This window comes from Temnothorax longispinosus, chromosome 9 (assembly GCF_030848805.1).
Source record: "Temnothorax longispinosus isolate EJ_2023e chromosome 9, Tlon_JGU_v1, whole genome shotgun sequence".
NCBI lineage: Eukaryota > Metazoa > Arthropoda > Insecta > Hymenoptera > Formicidae > Temnothorax > Temnothorax longispinosus.
In genome coordinates, this window is record NC_092366.1 from 4924627 (window position 1) to 4949976 (window position 25350).

General features: G+C 40.5%; 3 protein-coding genes across 5 annotated transcripts; 1 reads left to right on the forward strand and 2 right to left on the reverse strand.

Moving 5' to 3' along the window:
- The first annotated feature begins 830 nt into the window (after positions 1–830).
- LOC139818768 (protein mini spindles-like) lies at positions 831–13500 on the forward strand. Of its 3 annotated transcripts, none has more exons than XM_071787655.1 (21): positions 831–1342; positions 1859–1926; positions 2157–4052; positions 4228–4498; positions 4593–5132; positions 5221–5651; positions 5797–5940; positions 6095–6367; positions 6675–6878; positions 6961–7096; positions 7178–7371; positions 7448–7644; positions 8614–8793; positions 8930–9095; positions 9379–9537; positions 9719–9906; positions 9987–10149; positions 10344–10517; positions 10658–10807; positions 11030–11198; positions 11436–13500. In XM_071787655.1, exons 2-21 carry the CDS (start codon positions 1870–1872, stop codon positions 11555–11557), a joined length of 5814 nt encoding a protein of 1937 aa, XP_071643756.1. In that variant the 5' UTR covers positions 831–1342; positions 1859–1869; the 3' UTR covers positions 11558–13500. The 3 variants fall into 3 exon arrangements, with proteins under 3 accessions (XP_071643756.1, XP_071643759.1, XP_071643758.1); XM_071787658.1 differs by having other exon boundaries at positions 6098–6367; XM_071787657.1 differs by having other exon boundaries at positions 831–1231.
- A 251-nt stretch (positions 13501–13751) lies between these two features.
- Positions 13752–17490, reverse strand: LOC139818771 (putative divalent cation/proton antiporter TMEM165). Its single transcript, XM_071787661.1, has 6 exons — positions 16913–17490; positions 16363–16564; positions 15967–16142; positions 15188–15370; positions 14994–15099; positions 13752–14766 (listed from the first exon to the last, which is right to left on the reverse strand). The coding sequence occupies exons 1-6, from the start codon at positions 17030–17032 to the stop codon at positions 14690–14692; spliced, it is 864 nt and encodes a 287-aa protein (XP_071643762.1). The 5' UTR covers positions 17033–17490; the 3' UTR covers positions 13752–14689.
- Positions 17491–17686: 196 nt separating this feature from the next.
- Uba1 (ubiquitin-like activating enzyme 1) lies at positions 17687–25060 on the reverse strand. Its single transcript, XM_071787659.1, has 5 exons — positions 24164–25060; positions 22515–22989; positions 21814–22321; positions 20558–21631; positions 17687–20157 (listed from the first exon to the last, which is right to left on the reverse strand). The coding sequence occupies exons 1-5, from the start codon at positions 24594–24596 to the stop codon at positions 19432–19434; spliced, it is 3216 nt and encodes a 1071-aa protein (XP_071643760.1). The 5' UTR covers positions 24597–25060; the 3' UTR covers positions 17687–19431.
- Between the last annotated feature and the right edge of the window lie 290 nt (positions 25061–25350).

Here is a 25350-nt window from a genome sequence, read left to right on the forward strand (position 1 = left end):
AAACATATTTTATATTTTATGACACACATCATGCTCATTATATTATTGCTTGTTGTAAGAGTGAGAGAGTGAGAGAGAGGGAGATCAACATCGAGCTGCAAAGTTATTTAAAAAGTTATCAATTATGAATTATCTTTACTTTATCTAAAAATAAGATCCCTGAATAAATGTTTATTTCATATATATATATATATATATATATATATATATATATATAACTCGCTCCTCTTCAATTGTGATAGAAATAATACACTCGATTGATGTTTTCGCGTAAAAAGAAAGATTTGATAAAAATTAAAAATCTATATTTTTTGGTTAGTGTTACCGAGTTTACAGATACTTAATTAAAATTGTCTGGATGACTCACAAACCTTATTTTCAATTGCACTTGAAATTGAAAAGTCTTCACGAAATAAAAAATACAAATATTAATTTGAACGATTTCATGTATGTATACAGTACACGTGACACAGCATCATCCCTTCCATCTGAAGTTAGCTGCCTATAGTGCACGTGCACTGACGTGCACTACAGAAATCTCAGAACACAGCTAATTCAGTTGAAACGCATTATGACCCGATCAAATTCGTCAGTACAGAATCGTAACGGCTCAGTCGTAAGAAGAATACGATCCGAATACGAATAAGGATTGTGCATGTCACGTACCACAGTAGTGGCGAGCAATACCTTATTCGTAATCTGATCGTATTCCTATCGCTCTCGTTTGACTGACCTTACGATGTTTAAGATGTCGAAGCCTTAAGTTCAGTTGACGCTTATTGACGCCGATTGCAGAAGTTCTTTAAAAAGAACGTTCATTTCCGGCCAAGTGTGCGAATCGTGTGTGGACGGGCCTTTACGAGGTCGTAGTCGTATCTCGCGCCACCAGTCGGCGCGACGCCGAACTCGTCGCATCGAACGGCTCACCGCCGGGAAGCCGTTTCGCCGCTCTAGATACACGCACCACCATCGTTTTGTTTGCGTTCACCTTTGACAGTTACACGGGGCATTGTACATTTGAAAATCCGACGCGACGGATTAATGGCCGCGTGAGACAGTCGTCCGGCGGTCACGCTTGCGCTCGTTCGGTGTCACGCCTTCCTCGTTTCAGCGCGCCGTTCGTCGCGACGACGTCGCGCGCTTTTTCGCCCGCTGGTTTTTATCTCCGCCCTCCGCTGCTCGTCGACTTCTATGCCGTTGCCCCGCCGCTAGCCCGCTACCCGCTACTGAGGTAAGCGCGCGACGACGGGGGACACCGTCCGCCGGAGCGCGGTGTCGAAACTCGGCGCCGAGAATTCCTTTTTCGGTTATTCCACCAGTGACGACACTCGCCGGCCGACAGGTATTTTCCAAACCGTCGCTTCTCCAGCGTGTAAAATAAACGCGCGAGAGTATCTCTCGTGTTAGACCGAAGGAAAATCGACTTTGTGTATTTATCGTTACACTTACCTTCTTCCAATTTTCAGCTTTATTTTGAAAAGGGTTCATGAGGAGTCCGTGTTGAATTTGTCACTTGAGATTCTTATGCTCTGTTTTGTTGCTGAACTGGCTGCGCTAGGTCAGAGTTGATTTTTTTACTCTATATTGGAAGGAAAAAGAAACTCTGACCTAGCACGGCCAATTCAGTAATAGAAAACGGACCCTTAATTGAAATCTCATTGTTTAATTCAGTGCTATTTGTCTGTGCGTTCTGGCTAGGCGTGTGTCAAACTTTCACTTATTGCAGAATTGTACATTTGCGTGTTTATTTTGAATTGTCATACTTCGTCGATATAAGAAAACATATGGATCCTTTACATTAGCTTCATGTTACTTCCAACGAAACAAAAGGGATATCCCAAATGAGTCATTCTTTCAGAATAATCAATCATGGAACAGGATACCGAATATATGAAATTGCCCCTGGAGGAGCGCTGTGCGCACAAGGTACTAACCAAATTCAAAATATTTGTAGTATTTTTCACATCCTACATTTGTCGTTATATTTTTTTCACTAATTACTTTAATGAGCATATTGTAAACTGGATATATAAACATATGAATACATTTTTATTTTAGAGTCAAATGTAGATATTGTACATACAAGAAATTAATAGCTATAGAATAAGTTCAATGTATCGGTTTAAGTAACTAATTTTCTGTACGATATTGCGTAGTCCTGGCGAGCACGCTTACATGGATATGAGGAGTGCGTGAAGACGTTCCAGTGCATCGATGATGAAAAGTCCCCAGAATGGAACAAGTACATTGGCTTTATTAAGAAGTTCGTGGTAGATAGTAATGCGGCCGCGCAGGAGAAGGGTCTGGAAGCGACCCTGGCTTTCGTGGAGAATGCCGCGATCGCCGGCAAGATAGTCATCGAGGTGATGAACGGCATCGTGTCCAAATGCATCGCCGCGCCTAAAGCCAAGACGAAGGAACTGGCTGTGCAAATCACGCTGATGTATATCGAGATCGAGAAGCACGAGGCGGTACAGGAGGAGCTGCTGAAGGGCACCGAGGCAAAGAATCCGAAAATCGTTTCGGCGTGCATTGCCACCTTAACGCTGGCGCTCAAGGAGTTTGGATCTAAAGTGATCAATTTGAAGCCACTGATAAAGAAGATGGCAAGCTTTCTAGATGACAGGGACAAGACAGTGCGAGAGGAGGGCAAAGCTATGGTGGTGGAGATGTATCGATGGGTGGGCGATCGCCTGGAGCAGCAGTTGAACACATTGAAACAGGTGCATATCGCGGAGCTTAAGGCAGAGTTTAGCAATCTCGCTGATGAGAAGGTGGTGCCTACGCGCTATTTACGCTCGCAGAAGCCGAAGAATATGGGCAACAATGGCGATTCAGCAGCGGCGAGCGATAACGGCGAGGACGACAATGAAGACGCGGACGGTGCCTCAATTCCGGATATAGATCCGTATGATCTATTGTCGCCTGTAGACATTCTGTCAAAGCTGCCGAAGGACTTTTATGAAAAAGTTGAGGCGAAAAAGTGGCAGGAGCGGAAGGAGGCGCTGGAAGCTCTGGAAACGCTCGTCAAGAATCCGAAACTGGAGAACGGCGACTATGGTGACGTGGTAAGGGCCTTGAAAAAAATTATTTCAAAGGATACTAATGTGCTGGTGGTCACGCTCGCGGGGAAGTGTCTGGCTGGTCTGGCCGCGGGTCTAAAGAAACGATTTCAGCCTTATGCCACCGCCTGTTTACCTACCATTCTGGAGAAGTTCCGCGAGAAGAAGCAATCAGTGGTGCAGGCATTGCGGGAGGCTGCCGATGCCATTTACCAGAGCATAAGCATCGATCTCATTCTCGAGGACACTCTAGCCGCCTTGGAGAACAAAAATCCGGCCGTGAAGGCCGAGACGGCCGCGTACTTAGCTCGATGTTTTGCGCATACACCACCTGCAAATCTCAACAAGAAGCTTCTCAAATCTTACACCGGCGCGTTGCTGAAGACGCTTAACGAACCGGATCCGACAGTACGTGATAATTCAGCGGAAGCGCTCGGCACGGCGATGAAGCTGATCGGTGAGAAGGCGATGATGCCATTCTTGACAGATATTGACAATCTGAAGATGACGAAGATCAAAGAATGTGCGGATAAGGCAGTGATAGTCGTCAAGGTGACGAGTGGTACGAAGAAGCAGGAACGACCCAACACCGCTCCGGCTAAAGTGGAATCGCAGCGAGCGAACAAGGCGAGTAAGGAGAATTTGAAGAGTGGCAAATCGAGTGCCGCGAGAAGACCCAACACCGCAGCCGGAAAGAAGGCAGCGACTAAGAAAGCTGGTGGTTCCTCGTCGCTCACGAATCTGGCGACGTCAAAGAAAGCAGCTCAGATGGAGAGGACTTATAGTCCAGAGGAGATTGAGGAGATGGCGGCGCAGTTTTTGCCAGCCGAGATAATCACCGGTCTCGTGGACGGTAATTGGAAAACACGTCTGGCCGCGGTCACGCAATTGTCAGATACCGTCAAGACGATGGATTCGGCGGAGGTGTCGGCCCAGGTGATTGTACGGACTTTGGCGAAAAAGCCTGGCTTCAAGGACACAAATTTCCAGGTAAGAATGGGATTAAGATTGATATGAAAGATATAATTAAGATCAATATATAATTTATTTGATATTGATAATAAATTTGATTTATAATTTAGAGTTGATTTTCAGTTATTTCAATTGTAAAAAAAATTGAAAAGTGCTTTTATAGTGAAACACTTAATTTAATTTCTACTTTCAGGTGTTGAAACTACGCGTAGAGATTGTAAAGTACCTGGCGGAAAATCATCCCTTCACAGCCACCGTGGCTGAGCACTGCCTTCAGGACATCGCGGAAAAGCTGGCGGACGCGAAGAACAGTTCGATCGCCGCCGACACTTTGCTGGCGATTGCCGAGGCTATGAGCTTCGAGTATGTAGCGAACGAGGTAGTGGAATTCGCGTTCAATCAGAAGAACCCTAAAGTACAGCAGGAGACACTGTTGTGGCTGATCCGGGGACTCTCGGAGTTCGGTTCGTAATGTTGCAATTTTGTGATTCACTTTACAAACAGATATATATGTATGCAAAATATCAAAATTTATTAATTTATCCAATTATCTTTCAGGCTGTGGTCTCAACATCAAGTCTATGGAGAATATCAAAAAGGCAGTGGCGGTGCCGAATCCTAACGTGCGCACTGCTGCAATAACCTTGCTAGGCACATTGTATCTTTACATGGGCAAACCGCTGCTGGCGTTTTTCGATAACGAGAAGCTTGCGTTGCGGCAACAGATTGAGCAAGAGTGTGAGAAGCGCAACGGTGAAATTCCACCGGCGCCTATTCGCGGCGCCAAGTCCAAGAAGACCAACGCCATCAGCGCCGAGGATGAAGAGGAGGACATGGATGACTCAGCGGAGAAGAAAGCGGGCAGCGAACAGGATCTCAACGAACTGATCCCGCACGTTGACATCAGCGCCCAGATCACCGAAGCACTGCTGACCGAACTTGCCGATAAAAACTGGAAAGTGCGTAACGAAGCGTTGCAGAAGGTGAACACTATGCTCAGCGAAGCAAAATTCATCAAGTCGACCATCGGCGATTTGCCGCAGGGGTTGGCTCTGCGTCTAGTGGACAGTAACAGCAAGATTGCACAAGCAGCCCTAGGTCAGTAATTAATGTTAACTTTGCACGATTATTCTTAATCAATAATTAAAAAATTCTTTATTAACTAATAATGTAAATTGTATTTTAGGTATATGCGAGACGTTGGCGACGGCTATTGGACCACCAGTTAAGCAACACGTTCGCGTTCTGTTTCCCGGATTTCTATCATGTCTGGGTGACAGCAAAAATTGGATCAGAGCGGCCGCGATTTCCTGTATCAATACATGGGGAGATCAGTGCGGCTATAAGGAATTCTTCGATGGCGAGATGATAGGCGATGCATTGAAGACGGGCTCACCGACATTGCGATCCGAACTATGGAACTGGTTGGCGCAGAAATTGCCCTCGATCCCGGTGAAACAGATTTCCAAAGAGGAGCTTTTCGTGTGCCTTCCCTGTTTGTATGCTAATCTAGAGGATCGTAACTCGGACGTACGAAAGAATGCTCAGGAAGCTGTTCTCGGTTACATGATTCATCTCTCTTACGAAGCGATGCTTAGACAAACCGAAAAACTGAAGGTATTTATACGAATTGCGTAATATTTCCTAAATATGTAGATCTTTCAATAACTCGTAATAACATTAAAATTTAATAAATTTGTCAGTTCAACAAAACGATTACTATCACTTATGACGATAGTAAAGAAAATTGTGATTTTTGCAGCCAGGATCGAGGACAGTAGTGATTGCCGCACTGGACAAAGCTCGTCCTAGTTTACCTATAAAGCCTCTACCTAAGAAAGAACTGTCAGATGACAATATCCAGAAGGGAGCGAAGGGCGCGAAAGTAGTAAAAGGGGTTAAGTCGGTAATAATACTAAACATTCTAACGAATCAAACCTGTGCGAAGTAATGTTAGCTCTCTCTCTAATTTTAAAAAAATTTGATTTTGTTAAAGTATTTTTATAAAGACGGTTTTTTTTTCTTTTTTACGATATATCATTAACCGTACGTTGTTTCAGAAGGGCGCGTCATCAAAACCGGGCAGCGCTCGTAAGAAAGATGATGATGTCGACACCAGTCCTTTATTGGTGGTCAACAACCTCAAGCATCAGCGTGTGATCGATGAGCAAAAGTTGAAGGTGCTCAAATGGAACTTCACCACGCCTAGAGAAGAGTTCGTCGAGCTTCTGAAAGATCTTATGACTGCTGCAAACGTCAATAAAACTTTGAGAGCAAACATGTTTCATTCTGATTTTCGATATCATCTGAAAGCTATCGAAGCACTTACTGAGGTAAGTGTACATATGAATCAAAATATGTATCAAAATATGAGAATATCGGTATTCTGTTCAATATCTCAATATCTTTATATAGAGAATATCTAATATTTTTTCTTTATGACAAACTTTACTAATGTCAATTTGATTGTACTATGTAAAAATAAGCCATTTATGTCAAATTACATAAATTTGTGGCTTCTAAGAAGCGTCAATTGAAAATTGAAAGATGTTTATATTATATTGCAAAATAACATTTGCAAAATACATGTACATGTTTAATAATGTCGATTCTTAATCTTGTTTATATTTCTTTTATCAGGATCTTCATGGAAATAACAAAGCATTGGTCTCTAATCTCGATCTCATTCTCAAATGGTTGACATTGCGATTTTTCGATACTAATCCGTCGGTGCTTCTGAAAGGATTGGATTACTTACAATTGGTCTTTAATATGTTAATTGAAGACCAGTATCACATGCTAGAAACTGAAGCAGCGTCGTTTATACCTTATCTCATTATCAAGGTACGTTAATCTCGTATTATTTCTTATCTTTATTCATTTTTTCTACATATAATGTTATTATATCTGCTATATTGATTAATAGATAGGTGACCCGAAGGACGCTGTGCGTAATGGCGTACGAGCTTTATTCAAGCAAATGGCTTTGGTATATCCCGTGAGCAAATTATTCTCGTACGTAATGGAGGGTTTGAAGTCGAAGAATGCTCGACAACGAACAGGTAGACGATTCGATTCTCGATTTCCATGCAAAATATTACGAAAGTGTTACTTGAATTAAGCAAACGTGTCGGCGCTTGCAGAATGCCTGGATCAATTAGGATCGCTAATTGAAAATTACGGAGTTTCTGTTTGTCAACCCAACCCGTCCGTGGCGTTGAAGGAAGTTGCGAAGCAGATCGCAGATCGCGACAATTCCGTTCGTAACGCCGCGCTAAACTGCATCGTTCAGGCCTACTTCCTTCAAGGGGAACGTGTATTCAAGCTTATCGGACAGGTATGCAGGTGAATGTAGTTGATTTAAGCTACAACTTAAGAGGGGAGGTAACATCAATCAATTATTCTGCGTATAGATATCGGAGAAAGATAGGTCCCTGTTAGACGAACGAATCAAGAGAGCAGCGAAGAATCGGCCCACAAAATCCGCATCCGCTACCAGACTCTCCACGCCTGCGGTCGCAACTTCTAGCCCGCCGACGGATGACATGGAGGCGGATTACGAAGACGAGCAGGAAGAGATTGCCGAGCCAATGGAGACAGTACCAGAGCTGTGAGTCATTTTTATACATAATGCTACAAAATTGCAGCTGCTATCGTGCTGATTGTTAAAAAAAAAAAGGAATCGTTTAATCATATTTTTTTATTTTTTTCTTCAATATTTTCTCGTGGAATATTATCTCCCAAGTCACTCATGTTCGCACGTGCTTCGCTTTTAACATATTCACAGGGCATGTGCCACGAGCACTACTGACAATAATGAGGACGAGCAAGTGTCTTCTGTGGTTAAAACCGAATCTCCTTCAAAATCGGACCAGGAAATTGTCAGCGAAACCAATACGCAAAATCATCTTTCCGATCGAGATGGTTTAAAAACGTTTGTTGCTTTTAATCATTTTAATCATTTACATGACTGTCTTTTCGGCGGGCTCTAACAACTTGGTGCTGGGAAATGCCACGGAATTTTGTCGCGCATCCTGCTAACAATAATTCGTCTATTGTCGAATACTGTCACTTATATATCTGTTAATTTCAGTTTCAGTTTCTGTATTTTAATTTCTCACTTTTTTTCTCTTTTTTTTTCTTCTACATCTTGAACGGTTCCATCTGTTCGTTTCGGAAACAGGAAATGCAAAAGGGTTCCAGGGATTTAAATGGCTATAAAATAACAAATAATACTCTACAGCATGATGATCTATTTACAACACATATTGTTTTTCCAACTTGTTTTTTCCAATCTATCAAAGTGATACGTATATTATATTAGATAATATAAATTGATAAATGAGGATTTTCTACTTTTTCCTGTTTCACGTTACTTTATTCAATGCAAATTAGAAAACATATTTTTTACTGTTTATATTGGTGCAATATATGAATTAAATTATTTGATATCTTTAAGCAACATTGTATCCAAGTAGTAGTGTATTTGATGTAGTAATTTGTGATGTGTGATTCTTTTGAATTTCAAAGATTTCGTCGACATATCTATATGCAATGCGTTTGTGTCTTTGTTTTTTAGGAATTCTCCTACATCGTTGCAAGCAAAGGTTCCTTCAGGTCCCTTCGGACTAGACATGGATTTTCTGCAGAGGCTCGAACTGAGTGCTCCAGTGAAATATCGCAATCCGATATTAGTGGAACCCAGCTTGTCAGATTTGAACGAACCTCCAGCTAATGTGTTGAACCCGCCCAAAACACAGTAAGTTGAGCCTAATGGTGAAATCATAGATTATTAATTATATTTAAATAATTTACTATTTTATTTGATCTTTAATATTGTTTATTATTAAGGCGATTTATTATACAAATTAATAATTTTCCGTTAAACTTTTCAGAATGATACCGATTTCGCCACCGAAATTATTAGTATCGAAATCATCGTCCGTTGTATCACCTGTATCTACTGCTAGCAGCAAAGATGACACACTTGAGCGTAACATCTTGTCCATGGCCAGTATGGATTTACCCACTGCGATACAGTCCATGAATGCAATAGAAAACGTTTGTATTTTTCTCTTGACGTTCGAATGTGTTAAAAGTATTTAAAATTTTTGAAAAATATTCCGTATAGCTTTTGAACATCGTAATTATTTTCTCAAAATCATATCTTTGGCACGGGAATGCAATTAAAATTAGCACTTTCTAGGCATTTATTTCATTTTTCTGGTCTATGGAAGAAATCAATGTTACATAAAAAAAATAAGCTTTTTAAAAATCGCAAAGTTTTTCTGTATTCCTACGTAATACATGTATAAATATCTATTAGTATTTTTTTATATTACAGTTATTAAAATCTCATCAAGCGATTACCTTGCAATCCAAGGAGGATAAATTTATCGGATCGATAAATATGCAATTAAAGCTATTGCAAACGTATCCGTTACGTCAAGAAAACGCGGATGTGTCCAGGGGCTTCAGAAACACATTTCTGGTTATACTTGTGGTGAGTGCAATTTAGAGAGAAACATGTCATTAATTCATAGATTACATATTTAAATAAACGATTTAATATACATAAAAAGAAACAAGAACTGAAATTTAATTTTTGACAAAGCATGTGATAAGAAATTTTAATACAAGGTTTAAATTAGACTTGCATAAAAAAATTTCAATTTTTTTTCCAGTTTTATGACAGTGGATTTCTCGGGAAGAATGTTCCTTTTGTACATTTGAAGGAATTAGTAGATCAGATGATAAGTTTGTTGGCCGAAAACAAGTTGGAGCATTTGCATCAGGCTTCAGCGTATTACAGAGTGATCAATAACATCATGGTGAAAATTATTGACAATTCTAATCATACCACCATTATATGGTACGCTTTAGAAGAGAAACAATAATGTGATATTGTTTATTTTAATTTTTTATTTGTATTTTATTTACGTTTGTTTCCAGTGTATTAATCAAGCTGCTTCATTCCTGCGCTGAGTCAAATGTTCCCTCGAAATACGAAGAGTTGGTGATGAAATGCTTATGGAAAATAGTGAAAACAATGTCAAATTGGGCCGCTGATTTAGATTACGATACAATACTCTTGGAAGTGCATCGTTTCCTTAAGGTAATGCAATTTCTCATCTTATTCAAGTAAATGAGAATGCATAAGAAAGATTACTATTGTGCACATTTTGCAATTAACATGAGTTATTAATAGGTCAGTAAACGTTGTAATTGCGCTGTTCTATGTCTTAAATTAATATTTCAGTGCGATGACATTTATATGTATTATATGTTTTATATATTTTATTTTTCTAGGATTATCCTACTACATGGTGGAAGAAACGAAAGTCCGATACTCCGCTGCGGACAATCAAGACAGTTCTTCACAGTATGACTAGAGTGAAAGGCAGTTCGATACTTAATCACTTGACGCTAATAAACAATACGAATGAATCTGAATTACAGGCTTACTTAATCAGATTAATCGCGGTTAGTTTCGTATAATTATATACATAACTTTTTTAAATATTGAAATAATTGCATCGTTTATATTAGATATTAATATTACTACATGTAGATATGTCAAATTATATAAATCAGGAATTAATTAATGACATTTATCTCAATAGAGTCTTAAGCCAGATGAGATTAATGCCACAGCAAAGGTGACGCCAAAATCAAATAATGTGGGAAGGACACCAAAACATTTTTCCAAGTCAACTCGTCAGCAATTGGCAGAAATATTCAAGAAAATTGGATCAAAAGAGCACATGCAAGAGGTATGTATACATACACAAATAAGTGGTTTTTTTTTAATATAACGTAAATTAAAATATTCTGATTCTGGAAATTATTAAATATTTGCAAAAATTATTAGTGCATCTTTTTTACTTATTTTGCACTTTAAAACGTATTGCTAATACGCATTTCTTAAGCTCTTAACATTTGACAATTATTGACGTTTTTACAGTTTGAAGCATACTTTTATTCGTTTTTCGTAGGGCCTAGTGCAGTTATACGATTTCAAAGTTCAATATCCGGAGGCGGACGTACAACCGTTTCTGGTCAAATCCCATCAATTCTTCCAAGACTTCATAGAACAGGGACTGAGGGAGATCGATCAGGCGCGAAAAAACCAGACTATTTTGTCGCATAATCAATATTCTATGGGTAAGCAGCGCTAGTTAAGTCCATTAATTAGCCCTTCCGCAAGCATATTGCGGAATATAAAACAATTTATATATTACCAAAACGATATGCTCTCAGTTTAATGCATGTAAAAAAATAAAGATAAAAATCCATAAACTTCGTTTGAACTTTCGAAATCCGGCGATTTCGCACGTAATGTAATCATACAAAATAATATTGTCTCTAATTATTCAATTATATGCAAAATAAATAATGCAGAAACTACCGAGTCTTCGGCCGTGGTTGCTGACGAGAAGGACATGATGGATCCAATGTACAGGCTCGAGAAGCTCCGAGCCCTGGAAGCACAATGTAGAGTGACCTCCCAGTCGAATCCATGAATGATCGTGAATGATCAAGCATAAGTATGTTAATTAGATAAGCGGGACACGATACATATATACATTTAAGATGAGCATATTTGTCCGACTTATTTATTCGCGTCTCTCGAAATGTTCAATTCCATGGCGTTCTCCACCGCTGAATTTTCATTCAGGTGAACCACTCACCAGTAGCTTTGCATACGAATCTCCGGTTTTCGGCGAGATTACACAGTTCCGATTACTTGGTTTCGGTGAATTAATTTAAATGATTTGCATACATGTTAGCAGAAGACTTGAGCGAACGTGAATCGTAGGGAATAATATAGCTGCGCCATCGGATACGTGTTACATCGTTATGATTCTGCGTTTTAACCGTAATAATGTTACGTTTTCCGCAATGTAACGACGATGCGTGCATGCTAATGATATTTGGTTTCTTCCACAGCAGTTATGTATAGTTAATAATAATGTTACTAATTATATAAGGTTGATCATATAATGGTACATGTATGTATAAGTATACGAAACTTGCACGATTTGAGCGTCACTCTCGCCGTAGCATAATTTGATTTTACGTTGTTTAACTTAGTATTTAGTATTTTTTTTTTACACTGTTTTCTAAATAAATTTGTTTCATTTAAACTTCATTAGATTCATAATTATCAGATCGTCGTTATTTTCGCAGAATTTCCTATTCTTGCAAAAGAAAAGAGAACTGTACAATGATACGTTGTTGCATATTACCTGGACATTTGCATCATCTGAAAAAGTTGCACTTGAAAAGAAAAAAAAAGAAAGATTCAAATAATAGATGGACCGATATAATCTAGTGCAATATGCAATGTATTATTAACTTTAGACAGAAAGCAATATGACTTTTTGGTTCATATCACTGCATAAAAAAACATTCCAGTATAATTAATGCGAAATATAAAAAAGACAGACGTTTCTTCATAAAGGTCTCGTCCTCTTGTAAATCTTTGGATTTTAAAATGTTTCTTCAAACATTGTGTAGATACAGTGCCGAAAACTGAAAGAGATTTGGTGCTTATCGAGGTTTAAATGTCAGAATATTTATTTTTCTTTCAGATATTTCTTTCTTTCACACAAGCCTTTTTATATGGAAGACAAAAACAGGAAGTTTTGCGAAGGCAACAGCGATCTGTTCTATTTATTAAGACGCAAAAACTGTCATACCCCAGTCAGTATTTATGGATAGGATCAAAAGATAGTAGTTAACAATCGGCATCAATACTTCGATGTTTATTACTCGATGTAATAAGAAAAAGCGATGTTAAGCCGTAAAAAGCTTATAACTAAAAAAACCCAAGATTAGAGTTTCCGAGTTTATCTATTTGAAATATCTCGAATACGGATTCTAATGTTGATAAGTTTTTAATATTGATAACCACTTCGAAAAATTGTCTCACGCAATTTGACTGGTACCAATTACGAATATAATGATTAAATCTCACAAATAAATTAGTTTCAGTGTTTACAGAGAATTTGCCAGAATTAATCAGTCGCGCAATTAAATAAATTTTTTACTATATATTAAATGTGATATTGATTACTATATCACAAGTAAAATGCATATACACGATGTAACTATAAATTATGATTACTAGTGGCATTGCAATTATTTTTCCGCTTGTTTGCGAATAAATATCACTAGGTACTCTCGTGACTAATGAAATTTTTAAGTTACAAGTTTTTTATGGCTTGACGATGTGAAAAGCGTATTCACCTTTCTATTATCGGTGCAAAGAAGAGATAACGAAGGGAACGTAGCTAATAATATATAAGAAAGGAGAAAAATAGAATCTACTTTACTATCTGAAATCTTACTCGAAGTTGCTATATTTGAGAATAATACCGCTTTTTCCGAAGACTTATATTCTGTAGTGTAAATAGAACATGTATATACATGCACTAATAAAAATGATATTCGACAAAGCTGATATGTGCGACAAAACGAGAGAACACGAACTTCGCTTTTCCCTTACGATACGTCCATAATATTCGACGGCATCAAACTCCTAGAGTTTCAGCTTTACGATAAATTTCTGGTAATCAAGTTTTACATATCATGTTAAAGCGGCACAATATTTGCATAAAAAATGTGTTTCAATTTCTACGAAGTGTTCGCAATCTCTCGAGTCAAGGTAAATTTGTGAAAACATAACACACATTGGAAATTCGTACAACACGATTTTCACGTAACGATTTTGTATTTGCTTATCTATCTTACAATATTTACTTTATTTCAGCACATAAGTTTTTTTTATACAATATATCACAATTAAAATAGATTTCTCTAAATGAATTTGAACTCATTAATTTTTTAAAATTTTTGCGTTATATGGTGGGAAAATTCTATTTACAGTTTCTATTGTACTGGAGAAACTTTGTTCTATTTAGAAAACGAACAAACATTCCTATGTCGTATTCGTTTCGTTAAAATCTCGTCCGTACGGCACTACGCCGATACATTGTTCTATTATTATTATATATTACATTATTCTCTTTTATCTTACAAATGGCATATACAAATATGATACAGACAATAAAGCTTATTTATATGAAGTACAGTTGGGTAATGATATTACAATGTCTGCACACAAGCAGACGTTAGGTACACAAATACGGCAAATTGTTATCGCATTACAAGGATTTTTATGTTTTGAATGCCGAGTCGATATTATCATTATATTAACTACAAAATAGTTTAAAAGATCACGAAGTACATTATTAGTGCAAAAAATGTTTTGTAGAATATACCAATTTAGTAATAGTGAATTTTTTAACTTAGAGGAACTTCACGGCAAGTATGCGACATTTCGATCATTTTTACAATCGATAATAAAAAAACGAGAGATACGGAGTTTGTAAGTCCGCGCTATCATTTAATTGCTAGCGAAATAATTTGGTTCCTCGTCAGTACTCGAGCACCTATATATAATTTATTTATATTAAGAAGATAGTGCTCTCTTGCTCGCCGAGAAACTGGCCAATGTCTGATTAACTTAGTGATTTTGTAAAAATTCTGTAGGACAGATCATACTGTACAAACATACAATACTCTCGCAACATACACCATATACAACGTTCACGAAGCAATACAAATACTGAAAATTTCTGAAGAGATCCTCAAACGTTTTCTACGGGGTTGACGAAGAGCGCCGTTACAGCAAATAATAGGAACACCAAACCTCCAATAATGGTCACTGAAAATATCAAGAGTATTAAGCCCCTTGCGCAATAGGCGATAGCGATAGCGATAGCGACAGCGAAAAAGTTGCCGACAAAGCTTTGTCGGCAACTTTGTCGCTATCGCTATCGCTATCGCCTATTGTGCAAGGGGCTTAATACTCATTAGTCCCTCGCAAGCTCTTAACATCGTGATTCATTTATACCCTGTATTGCGTGTACGCAGTAAAATAATTCGAATTACCTGTTCTCACTGATATTCTTTGTGCTATTATACGCCCTCCTAAAACCGCTAGACCCGTACAAAACGAATGGCCCAATACTCCACCTAGTACAACTCCGTAAACATCCTGAAAATAGCATGATTATGACTGAGTGCTGTTACACACAAGATGTGACGATGTTAACTGTTGCAGTAAAACCGTTGCATTAAGGTACCTCTCTCGCCGCGAGGATAATGGTCGTTAACTGAGAACGATCGCCCCATTCCGCAAGAAAGGTAAGGGTGAATGCTTGAAGGAATATCCTAGAAAGCAGCATGAGCGCGCTACTTTTAGTGGTCTTACGTATTACTCCGGTTTCGGGATCCTGAACCAAGGTACTCGTCGTTTCCTTTTCATACTGAAAGCGATGACATTTAAAAGATTATTTAACCTCCTGCAAAAACGTTAGAAAGTACCATTTAGACAAACAACTCTCTTTTATTACACTACGGAAATTAATTCTTTCAGCAGAGTATCTCTGCAATTCTTTTTTATTATAATTGAATAGAGAAGGTCGCTATATTTAAACAGAAGGTGCAATAAGGTGATTTAAAATGACATTTTTGCTAAGTCAAAATCTCGTATTAATAATCTCGAAACATGCTGCATTTTATATTTCAACGACAGTCATATTTTTCTGATAAAAATATAATGCTTCTATATTCTTCAACACAGATAGTTCTTACCACTATGCTCAAAATAGAGTTCAGTTCAAATTAAATTTAAGCATTACTGACCACACACAGTTCATCTTTTTCAATTTAAGAAATAAAAGAGGATGTTTATAAGGCAACACTATATACAATATCAATATTTCTATAAAATCTATAATATTCTGTCCAATATTTTCACGTAGTTAATAATTCTTTTCTCTGTATACTCGTAAAATAGCGTGTTGCATCTGACAGATTTAGGAACATATTATAATACAATTGGAAAAATTCGCAAGCTTACCTCGTCCTCTCTTTTTCTCAGGTCAGTCTGTACTTCCTCTAGCTCCTCTTGTGCTTCCGTCGGCGACATGTAGTACCCGTCTCGTAACATTTTTAATCCAAACAGAGCGAAGAGAAGAGTGGAAATGTAGTATGTATACGCACGAGGAATTATCGTGGCGGCGTATCCAAACACCACTGAAAGTATAAAAGACACTTAACATTACAATTGTCGCTTGTGACAAATTTCATTTAGACATAGGAGTAAGTTACAAATCATTAGTATAAGGAATGCTGTATCTGAAACGTTAGTCTTACATCTATGACACTCAAAAGACCTTCAAGGAATCGAGATACATGCAACGATCCAATAATACCGTCCGTGAAATTACTGGATATTATTCTATCGCGATGATACCTGACAGAATAGTCATCAGCGCGAGAGCGCTTATCGCTCCGATGAATACAGTCAATCTCGGATGCTTCATCGCCATAATAGCGGCGATGAAGAACGTTTTGTCTCCTAACTCCGATACCACGATCACCGACAAGGATGCTATGAAGGCATGGAGAAAGCCTACCCTGTCCTGTGGCTTTTCAGACACAAACTCCGGCAATTTCTGAAAACATTTTATGAGTTAAAAGAAGCTTAAAGTTTACTTAGAACATTATTTCTAAAGCTTGTAACTTTATAATATAAAATTTATAAAGCTCGGACAACGTTTTAGGATTTTTAGAGCATTCAGGTTTAGCTTGAGAAGCTCTTAAATTATTTCCAGATTTTTTTTAATTTCTTCAAAATTTGAAGATTCAAGTTAGAAGCCTTAGGACCAAATATCTTTTGGATTTGAGGATTTAAACGTTAATCTTCGAATCTCTTCCGACAATGGAATTGTTGTCATAAAAATAAGGCTCTTTTTTTTTACGGATCACAAGCAGTCACGAGATTTCTCTCGGCGGGAACTTACCGTCGACGTCGCGGACAATTGAATTTTCTCATCGTAACGCGGCTCGATCTCGCAGACGACGGCCGAGAGATAGAACGTCAAAATCAGGGAACAGGCATAAATTAAACGTTCAGCTCCCATCGTGCGTTACTTCGAGGTGTAAATTTCCTATTGCGGACGATGTGCGTGACAGGCGTTGCGCTTGAGATAACCTCGAAAAAAAAAATCGTCCTCGTTCCGAATCTACAGAAATCATACCGCGATCGCCATATTGTTTTTTTATTTGCAATTCCACGAGGAGGTTAAGGTCAGTTGAGGTTAGGTTCGGCACGCCGCGCCGTATCGCGGTTCATCGGGCGGCGAAACGTTGCCGGCACTGATCAAGGCCCGTCCACATGGGATACGCGGAGCCTGACGAACAATTAATTAACTAAATTAATTAGTTAACGCGTATGTAATTAAAAAATCGAAACGTTGCCGGCACCGATCAAGGCCCGTCCACATGGATTCGCGGAGGCTGACGAACAAAGCGGAATTAATTAACTAAATTAATTAGTTAACGCGTATATAATTAAAAAATCGATACACAATATATATAACTCAATAATTTCAATTCAACTTTGAAGCATCGCGCTCAAACGGGCACGAAAAAAAAAGAAAAAAATTCGAGCCGACTCGTAACAAAAAGAAAACAATTCTCTTTACATTTTTCTAAAATTTAATTTACTCGTGGGATCGATTGAAGACGAATAAATTCGTCCGGGAAATGGCACAAAACACGAGGAGGCGTACACATCCCATTTTATTCTCGTTATTATTTCATACTTCTTGAAATCCAAACACATCTATTTAATTGTCTATCGACGAAAAATGATATATTTATATATATAATAAATATCCGCATTATATCCTAAAATTAACAAAATATCTTTCCTTTTATGTTTGTTTATCTCCCTTTTGGTCTAAAGTGTACGCAATTTTTATTATTTTCTTCTTTTTCCCTTTCTCTTTTTTTAAGAAGCTTCTCTTTCTTCCAAAGACATGTTTTTTATAAATTTAAATGCAGTGTATACGTCGTAACAACCAGCCTTAGCCAATAGTTTATTCATTATTATTATTATTATTATTAGTACTACGCTACTCTACTACTGCTATTTACTATTATATTACCATTATTATTCGAGAAAGACGTTGCGAAGCGGATAAATCAGGTGAACAACGTAATCGTACCGATTATATAAGCCCTTAACGCGTATCAAATCTTTCGTAAGAACGTTGGAAAAGAAGGTAGATGAGGAAAGAAATACGTATATCCAAGGACCAGTGGTCACGCAGCTGCTCCTTCATTCCCATCGAGATGATTACTTGCGCGGAAAACGAAGAAAAGAAGAAAGAAACGAGACGTAACAACGCGCGGCGCTATTAATTATTAGTATATCTTTCTACGGGATTACGTTTAATAATATATCTAAGGAAACTCAAGAGAAAATGACAACACAGAGCTTCATCTCTCCAGTTTGATTTACATCGGATTCTGCGGAACAGCCGAAAGAGAGTCACGATCTCATCGAAGGTATATTCTCCTCTTCCTCCTTCTTCGTCGTAGAAATTTGGCATTCGCTTCCTATCTTCACCTCTTCCTTTCTTCCCAATTACATCGCTGTCGCGTTGGGGACGCATCGCGAGCAAACAGGTCGAAATAACAGTACAGCTGAGAGAAAGACGAGAATTGAATATTTATGCGAGACTTCGTATCTCGAGATCTCGTCGCTGCGGATCGTACAAATCGGATTATGACATCAGACGGGTGAGAAACTGATCTATTTTCGATATATTGTTTGTATATTATCGAAATATAAATTCAAAGAGAAATTTGCACACGCGCACACACACCACATACGATTACAGATTTTAGAATCTACAACTCGTTGATTTATTTGATTTCAATAACAAGTCCACGATACATCGAGAATTTGTTTTTTTTTTGTTTTTTTTATTATAGATCGTCAATTAAAAAGAGAAAGAATTTGATTATAAAATGTTGAAAAAAAATGAGGAAATTGGACACAACTCGGTATTTGTTTGAGCGAGAGAATGACGATTCTCGAACAGTAAAAATATACAGTGACTTTTCGCTTCTGATATCATAATCCGGCACGTTCGTAGCGATCGGGAAAACCTGGAGATCAAATTCGCATACGAATCTCATTCCCTAAACGAAATGAAGGATCCGACCTCGCTGCCCCGCGCGCACTCGCTGCTCAAAATCACTACTAAGCGCTGGCGGTAGTAACGCGTGAGAATTCGCATCTCTGATGGCAAAAAAAAAAGAAAGATAAAAACAGAGACAAAATCTGTATACATGTAGAAAGAAAGAGTGCCTCACACAGACATTCATAGACGAGGATGATCAGCAACAGTAATGTCTCCTGTATGTATTACATCGTCGTAAAATAGAAATTTGTAGAAATCACTATGTACGGCTAAGTGTCTCAGTTAAGTAGACATCATCTGGCGCGATCGGGGGCCGCGCGGGCGAGTCAGGGTAGGGTGTAGCGCACGTACGGCACCTCGACGTCGTTCCCGTCCTCGTCGTTGCAGCACAACTCGAACACGAGGGCGCGCACGTGCGGCTCCAGCTTCTTCTTCGACACCTTCTTCACCACTTCCGACATGAGCAGGCCCATGCGCTCCTGACACTTGGGTTTCGCCATGAAGAACGAGTACAGCATGCAGATACCTTGCGACAACATTGTCACCTCCAGATTGTGGCGTTCTTTGAAGTAGTCGAGGAATTCCTTCAACGTCAATTCGCCCTTTACTTCGAAACGGTCCCACAATGTCCACTCGATGTCGTAGTACTTGAGCTTGGGGGCGGCGATCGGTTCGCTGAAACCGAAGAACGGTAGCGCCAGGTTCACAAAGCCGTTCTTGTATAGCGACAAGTCGCGCACGCCGCGCGTCAGCTTGTACAGTTCCAGACAGACGAGACCGGCTACCACGGAGGTGGTGGTGGCGATCGCCGGGATTATCTTGCCGGCGATGAGCTTGCTCTTGTGCCGATCCGCCGGCGAGATCTTGTAGTTGGTAGCGCGCAAATTCGACGCCGCGACAATGAAGTCTATGTGGAAGTTGGTGTCGTCGTCCTTTTCGAATTCCTGTGGGTGAATCGCCAGGCCGTTCAGTTCCTCCATCTTCGGCAGCTCTTCCTGCAGCTGCGACAATCGTTCGTGGTCGATGTTACCGCTGCCGTTTGACACTTGCACCTGAAAACATACAACGCCGCCGATCCTTTAATTCTCTCTTGACATTGTAAAATTACACCTGGTTGAAAATTTCTGGTTTGGACTATTTTTAATATTAATATCTTAAGATTCTCAAAATTCTTTTAAGATTTTCCAGATCTTATTATTGTTAATATTATTAATAGTGATAATGCAAAATTATATCCGGTTGAAAATTTCTTGTCTCGAGTATTTTTCATACTAATAGCTTTTAAGGTTCTCAAGATTTGTCTTTTCAGAATTTTCCACATCTTATTTTATATTAACGATGATATTAACGATAAAATCTTGATTTTTCCTTACTAAGATTTTCAAGAATTTCTATCTGAATACTCTATTAAAAATTTACACCGATTGAAGCGTTTGTTAGCTTGTTTCCTACCTGTGAGTCCGTTTCGGCGATCTTCACGCCGGATTTGGGTGTGAATTCTGGTACTTTGATGTTGGCAACGAGCCTGGCGATCTCCTCTCTATCGCGATTTGTGGGTATTCCGTAAACTTTGGCCTTGAGATTGGCAGCGGCAACGATGTAATCCATATGCAGAGGATCATTAACGTCGAAGTTTAATGGGTCCGGGCAGCGTTTCGGGCCGGACCAGAAGGGCTGACCGCTCGAGGTCACCTGATCCGGTGGAAAGTTGAACAACAGCTGGCGGATTTGATTGCTGTATTGCTCCTGCCAGTGGCAACGGGCCCATGCCGCGCAATCGGCGAAGTTGTTCGGTCTCTCGTCGACCAGCGCCGTTTTGACGGACTCCAACACCTCGAGCGGCTGCACACCGGGCAGCTTGAGCGTCCGATCGACAAACTGCGGATCGGAAATGTACTGCGCCGCGTTCTCCGCCGACTGGCGAAATAGGCCTTCGAAGTTGTCGCGTGCCCATTGCAGAGTATGCTCGATGGCGTTGGGGAAGTTCTTGAGCGTACAGATAGGAATGCTCTTCTCCGGCGGGTCCTGCGACGAACTGTACGATTCAGTGAGGAACGGCACCACCACCTGGGTGTTGCCCTTAGTGCCGAGCGTACCGGATTCCAATAGGGGTTTACGATAATATACGCAACGACGATCCATGTAAATACGAGCGTTTACATTATCGAGCGCGTTCGCCACACCGTCCAGCACCTCGAAGAAATCGTCGTTGTAGATCTTTTCTGTTTCCGGGCATACCCGATTCTCGTGCGCAACCACTTTCATGTCAGGGTTCATGCCCTTGATGACTCTGGCCGCCGTCGACGACTTGGATTGCTGCACGTCCGACGGTCTGAATAGAAACTGTCGATTTAAGTTGGACTTCTCGATCAAGTCCATGTCCGTCACCGTGACACAACCGTTCTCCGCGCCAACGCCGATCATCGCAAAGTTCTTCAATAATTCACAACCGATTGCACCGGCACCGACCACAAAGTATTTCAAGTTGCCGATCTTAGACTGGAATTTCTTGCCGAAAACAGCCACCTGAAAGAGAAATTATATCAATGATTATATTACGCAGTGAAATTAAGTGTTTTGTACCTTCATTTATAGATGAAATGTGATTATCAATATAGATTATTGCCCACAAATAATTTAATTTTATTTCTTCAAATTCTTCGAAATTTTTGACAAAACTTTAATCGATAGGTCAACATTGTATATACCTGAGAATCGTAACGGGATCCCGTAGGACAGCAATCTTCCTCGGTAAGCTCCGAACGGTCGACGGGCAGGCATTCGATGGCGTCGAAGTACAACCATTGATAGATGGGGTGGAACTTGCCGGAGCAGGCTTTCATCACCTCCTGGGCAACAATCCCGCCGATCGTGGCGTTCATAGGATTCAAGTCGCCGGCGGATACCTTGGCGAACGTGCGTAGCAATTCGCCGTTAATCTCGATGTCAAATCCATAGCTGTCCTTGACCTGTTCAGCGATGGCGATAAACTCGTCGGCATCAGACTGGTTCCATGATCGCGGCAATGTGCCTCTATCGGCCATGTACTGATGCAGCGCCAGGAAGGCCAGATGTAGCTGTTCCGGATAGTCGAATTTGCCGAAGTCCGTGACGAGAAACTCGGGTTTCTTCAAAGCTGTTTGTAACGGCGCGAAGTGCAAGATTTTGGGCATCTTTACCTGGGTCACGATACCACTGCGCACATACTCGGAGAACCTGGCAATATTTGATTCGTTTCGTTAGATTGACCGAAGTCTCACCAAAGTAGAAAATATTGTATTATAATTATATCGTACTAATTCTTTTTACAGAAATAATAGAAAACTATTGAAATCAAAGACCAAAGTTTATATACGTCCGAATTTTAAATCCTAACAAAGTCTTATAACTGCCTGTAAGTATGCCTCACCTGGAAGTGTCGTCAATGCTGAAAGTATATGGCCCCAGCACTTTGATCTTCATCGGCTCACACCCGTTTAGTTCGGTCATGCCCTGCACCTCGGAGAAAGTCACATAGTCACCGTCCTCCATGCCATGGCGAGTGTCATCTAAGCATGTGACAACGCCCTCGCTGTCACGGGAGATGCTGGCGACCATCGCGCTCACCGGCGGCTCGCCATTCGTGTCCACTACCGTGAACGACTCGCCAAAGTCGCAGAACACCTGCGAGAAGAGGCCGCGGGTGTCGGCGAGTATCAGGGCGATGTCGTTGGCGCGAGTGATCTGCGAGATGCGCAGCTGCTCGGCCAGTGGTGTTTCTGTCAGTACCACGACTTTGAATTGTTGGATGTATGCCTCGGTTAGCGGACCGGAGTAGTGACGAGTAGGCACGTAATTGTTCAGCTCTGACAGGCGTTGACAGCATGCCGCCGCACGATTCTTACCTGTCAAACAAATCCAGTTTTAGTAACGTTAAACACTAATTCTACCATTTGTATCGATAATTGCTAAGTTGAAATAATTACAAAGTTATAATTGTCTAATAATAGGTTTACTAATTTCAGTAATATTAACACACACACATACACCTAGATAAGGAAGAATATTAACAAAGAATTAACAAAGAATAACAAAAATATTTTTTTTAATTATAAATTTCAATATTTTTTTATCTTAATTATCAAAATTTTGTAGATATCCATATCAGATTAAATATACATGGTTTAGAAAGAAATTAGAATATTTAGTTTTTTTAAACTATATGTATTAATTTAATATGTATATCAATTTTATATGCATGATGTTAATGTATTTAATATATAATGTCTAAAATCTTTTCCTCTATATAGTCTATACATTCTGAATTTTACATTTTGAAATCAACATAGAATTTAGCTTTTAGAACAAAGAGTGTGTTATTGAAGTCGCTTAAGCAATATTTTGCAAGACGACCTTTTCATGATGACTTGCACTAATAGCACGCACAGTTTGTGGCTTTATATCATATTTTTAGTGCATAATGAGAAAAACGACAACCGTGCAACTGGATGGTGCAATAGAATTATAATTTGCTTAATATCGACAGCTGTGACTTATCTTGATTTAAATCTTATCGTTTCACAGATTAGAAGTGCGCAAGGTTATCGCTGGGAACTAAAGCCAAATCTTTGACAAATAAAAGAAATTTCAATCTCCTTTCCTTTTCTCCTGTCAGTATATAAAATGTACTATATTTATCACTCATCAAATATCATCCACCTATATCGAATTTTATTTTCAAAGTGTAAAAAATAAAAAAAAATAGAAGGGTGCGGTTAAAACAAGTATATTCCCATAAAAAACATCACAAATTTTTTTCACGGATATCTAATCCTTTCGAAACACGGCATCAATTATTTTTCTTCTAAATCCTTCTCTTTTCCGCTCCGTACATTAATTGCCAAAAAAATGTAGAAGAATTAACGTTATATCGTTGATTTCAAATTGGTGTCCTTATCGACTACACGAGAAGACCAAAGATACGCGCGCGCTTTTTCTTCGTCCCCGGCGCGCCTCACGTGTTTTCGACCGGCGTTGCTCCCTAGGTGTTCGCGCGGTAACGCATATAACATTCCTCACCTACGTCCAGCTCGGTGAGATAGAACTGCGAGCCGAGATCGGCCAGTTTGCATACGGCGTGATCGTGCAGGGTGACGGACTTGACGCCGCCGAGGATGATATTCTTGGCGATCTCGACGCCGAGGCCGCCGAGGCCGGAGACGAGCACGTCCGAGGACGCCATGCGCCGCATGGCGTCGTGTCCGAGGACGTAGAGCTGCCGCGAGTAGAGACCCTCATCGATCTCGGCGGGCGTCCGTCCACCGCCGGCGCTACCGCTACCGCTACCACCGCCGGTGCTCGTGGAGCCGTTCTTCGCCATGTCTACGTCCATCTCCGCCACGTTCGTCGTCGTCAGCTCGTCGTCGGCTCCTCCCGTCGTGCTGGCAGCACCAACGCGTCGCTTCTTGGCTGGGGGATCAACGGAGCTCTCCGCCACCTCAGCACTAGACATCGGAGGACTTGACGGACGTGTTCACGGAGACGTCGGATTATGTGCCGTCGATTATTTCCCCTGATTGTGCCCTCACCACTCTTTCCCTCTCTCTCTCTCTCTCACTCTTTCTCTCTCTCCCTCTCACCCTTCCCTCTTTTCACTCCCTGTCGCCCTCGCTCTACCTCACTCTCTGTCTCACTCTCTCTCACTCAATCTCTCTCTCTCGCGTTCTCTCGCTCTCCTCGCCGTTTCTCACGACCGCGCTTGTCACCGCGCCGCGCACACGGCTCGCCGGATCTCGGATGCACCTCGGCGCCGACGGCGACGACCCCAGGACGTAAGACGGATACCCCAGCCACGGACGCGCACCGACCAACCTCACACTCTGCCGCCACAGCCACACCACACGTCGCCCCCACCACTCTCCTCCTTCTCCTCCTCCTCTCCGCTCCCCTGTTCGACCGCCACCACCACACCACCGCGCGCAGCAGCACCCCGCGAACGCAGCCCCTCGTAATGTACCCTATGCCTATCCGCGGCCCCGCTACCGTCCCCCGCCTTCGTGTCCGTTCGTGAAGCGCACCGCACCGCCTTTGTCCCTCAACCGGAGAACGTCGACGAGAGAAACCTCAACCTCAAACCTCCGCGCCAGGGACACACACACACCGTTCCGCCCGATCTATCCGACGATTCCGACGACGCTGCCGCGCTTCTTGTCCCACCCCCCCTCGCGCAATCCCATTCGTTGTTGCTATACGGACTCGTCTTGACT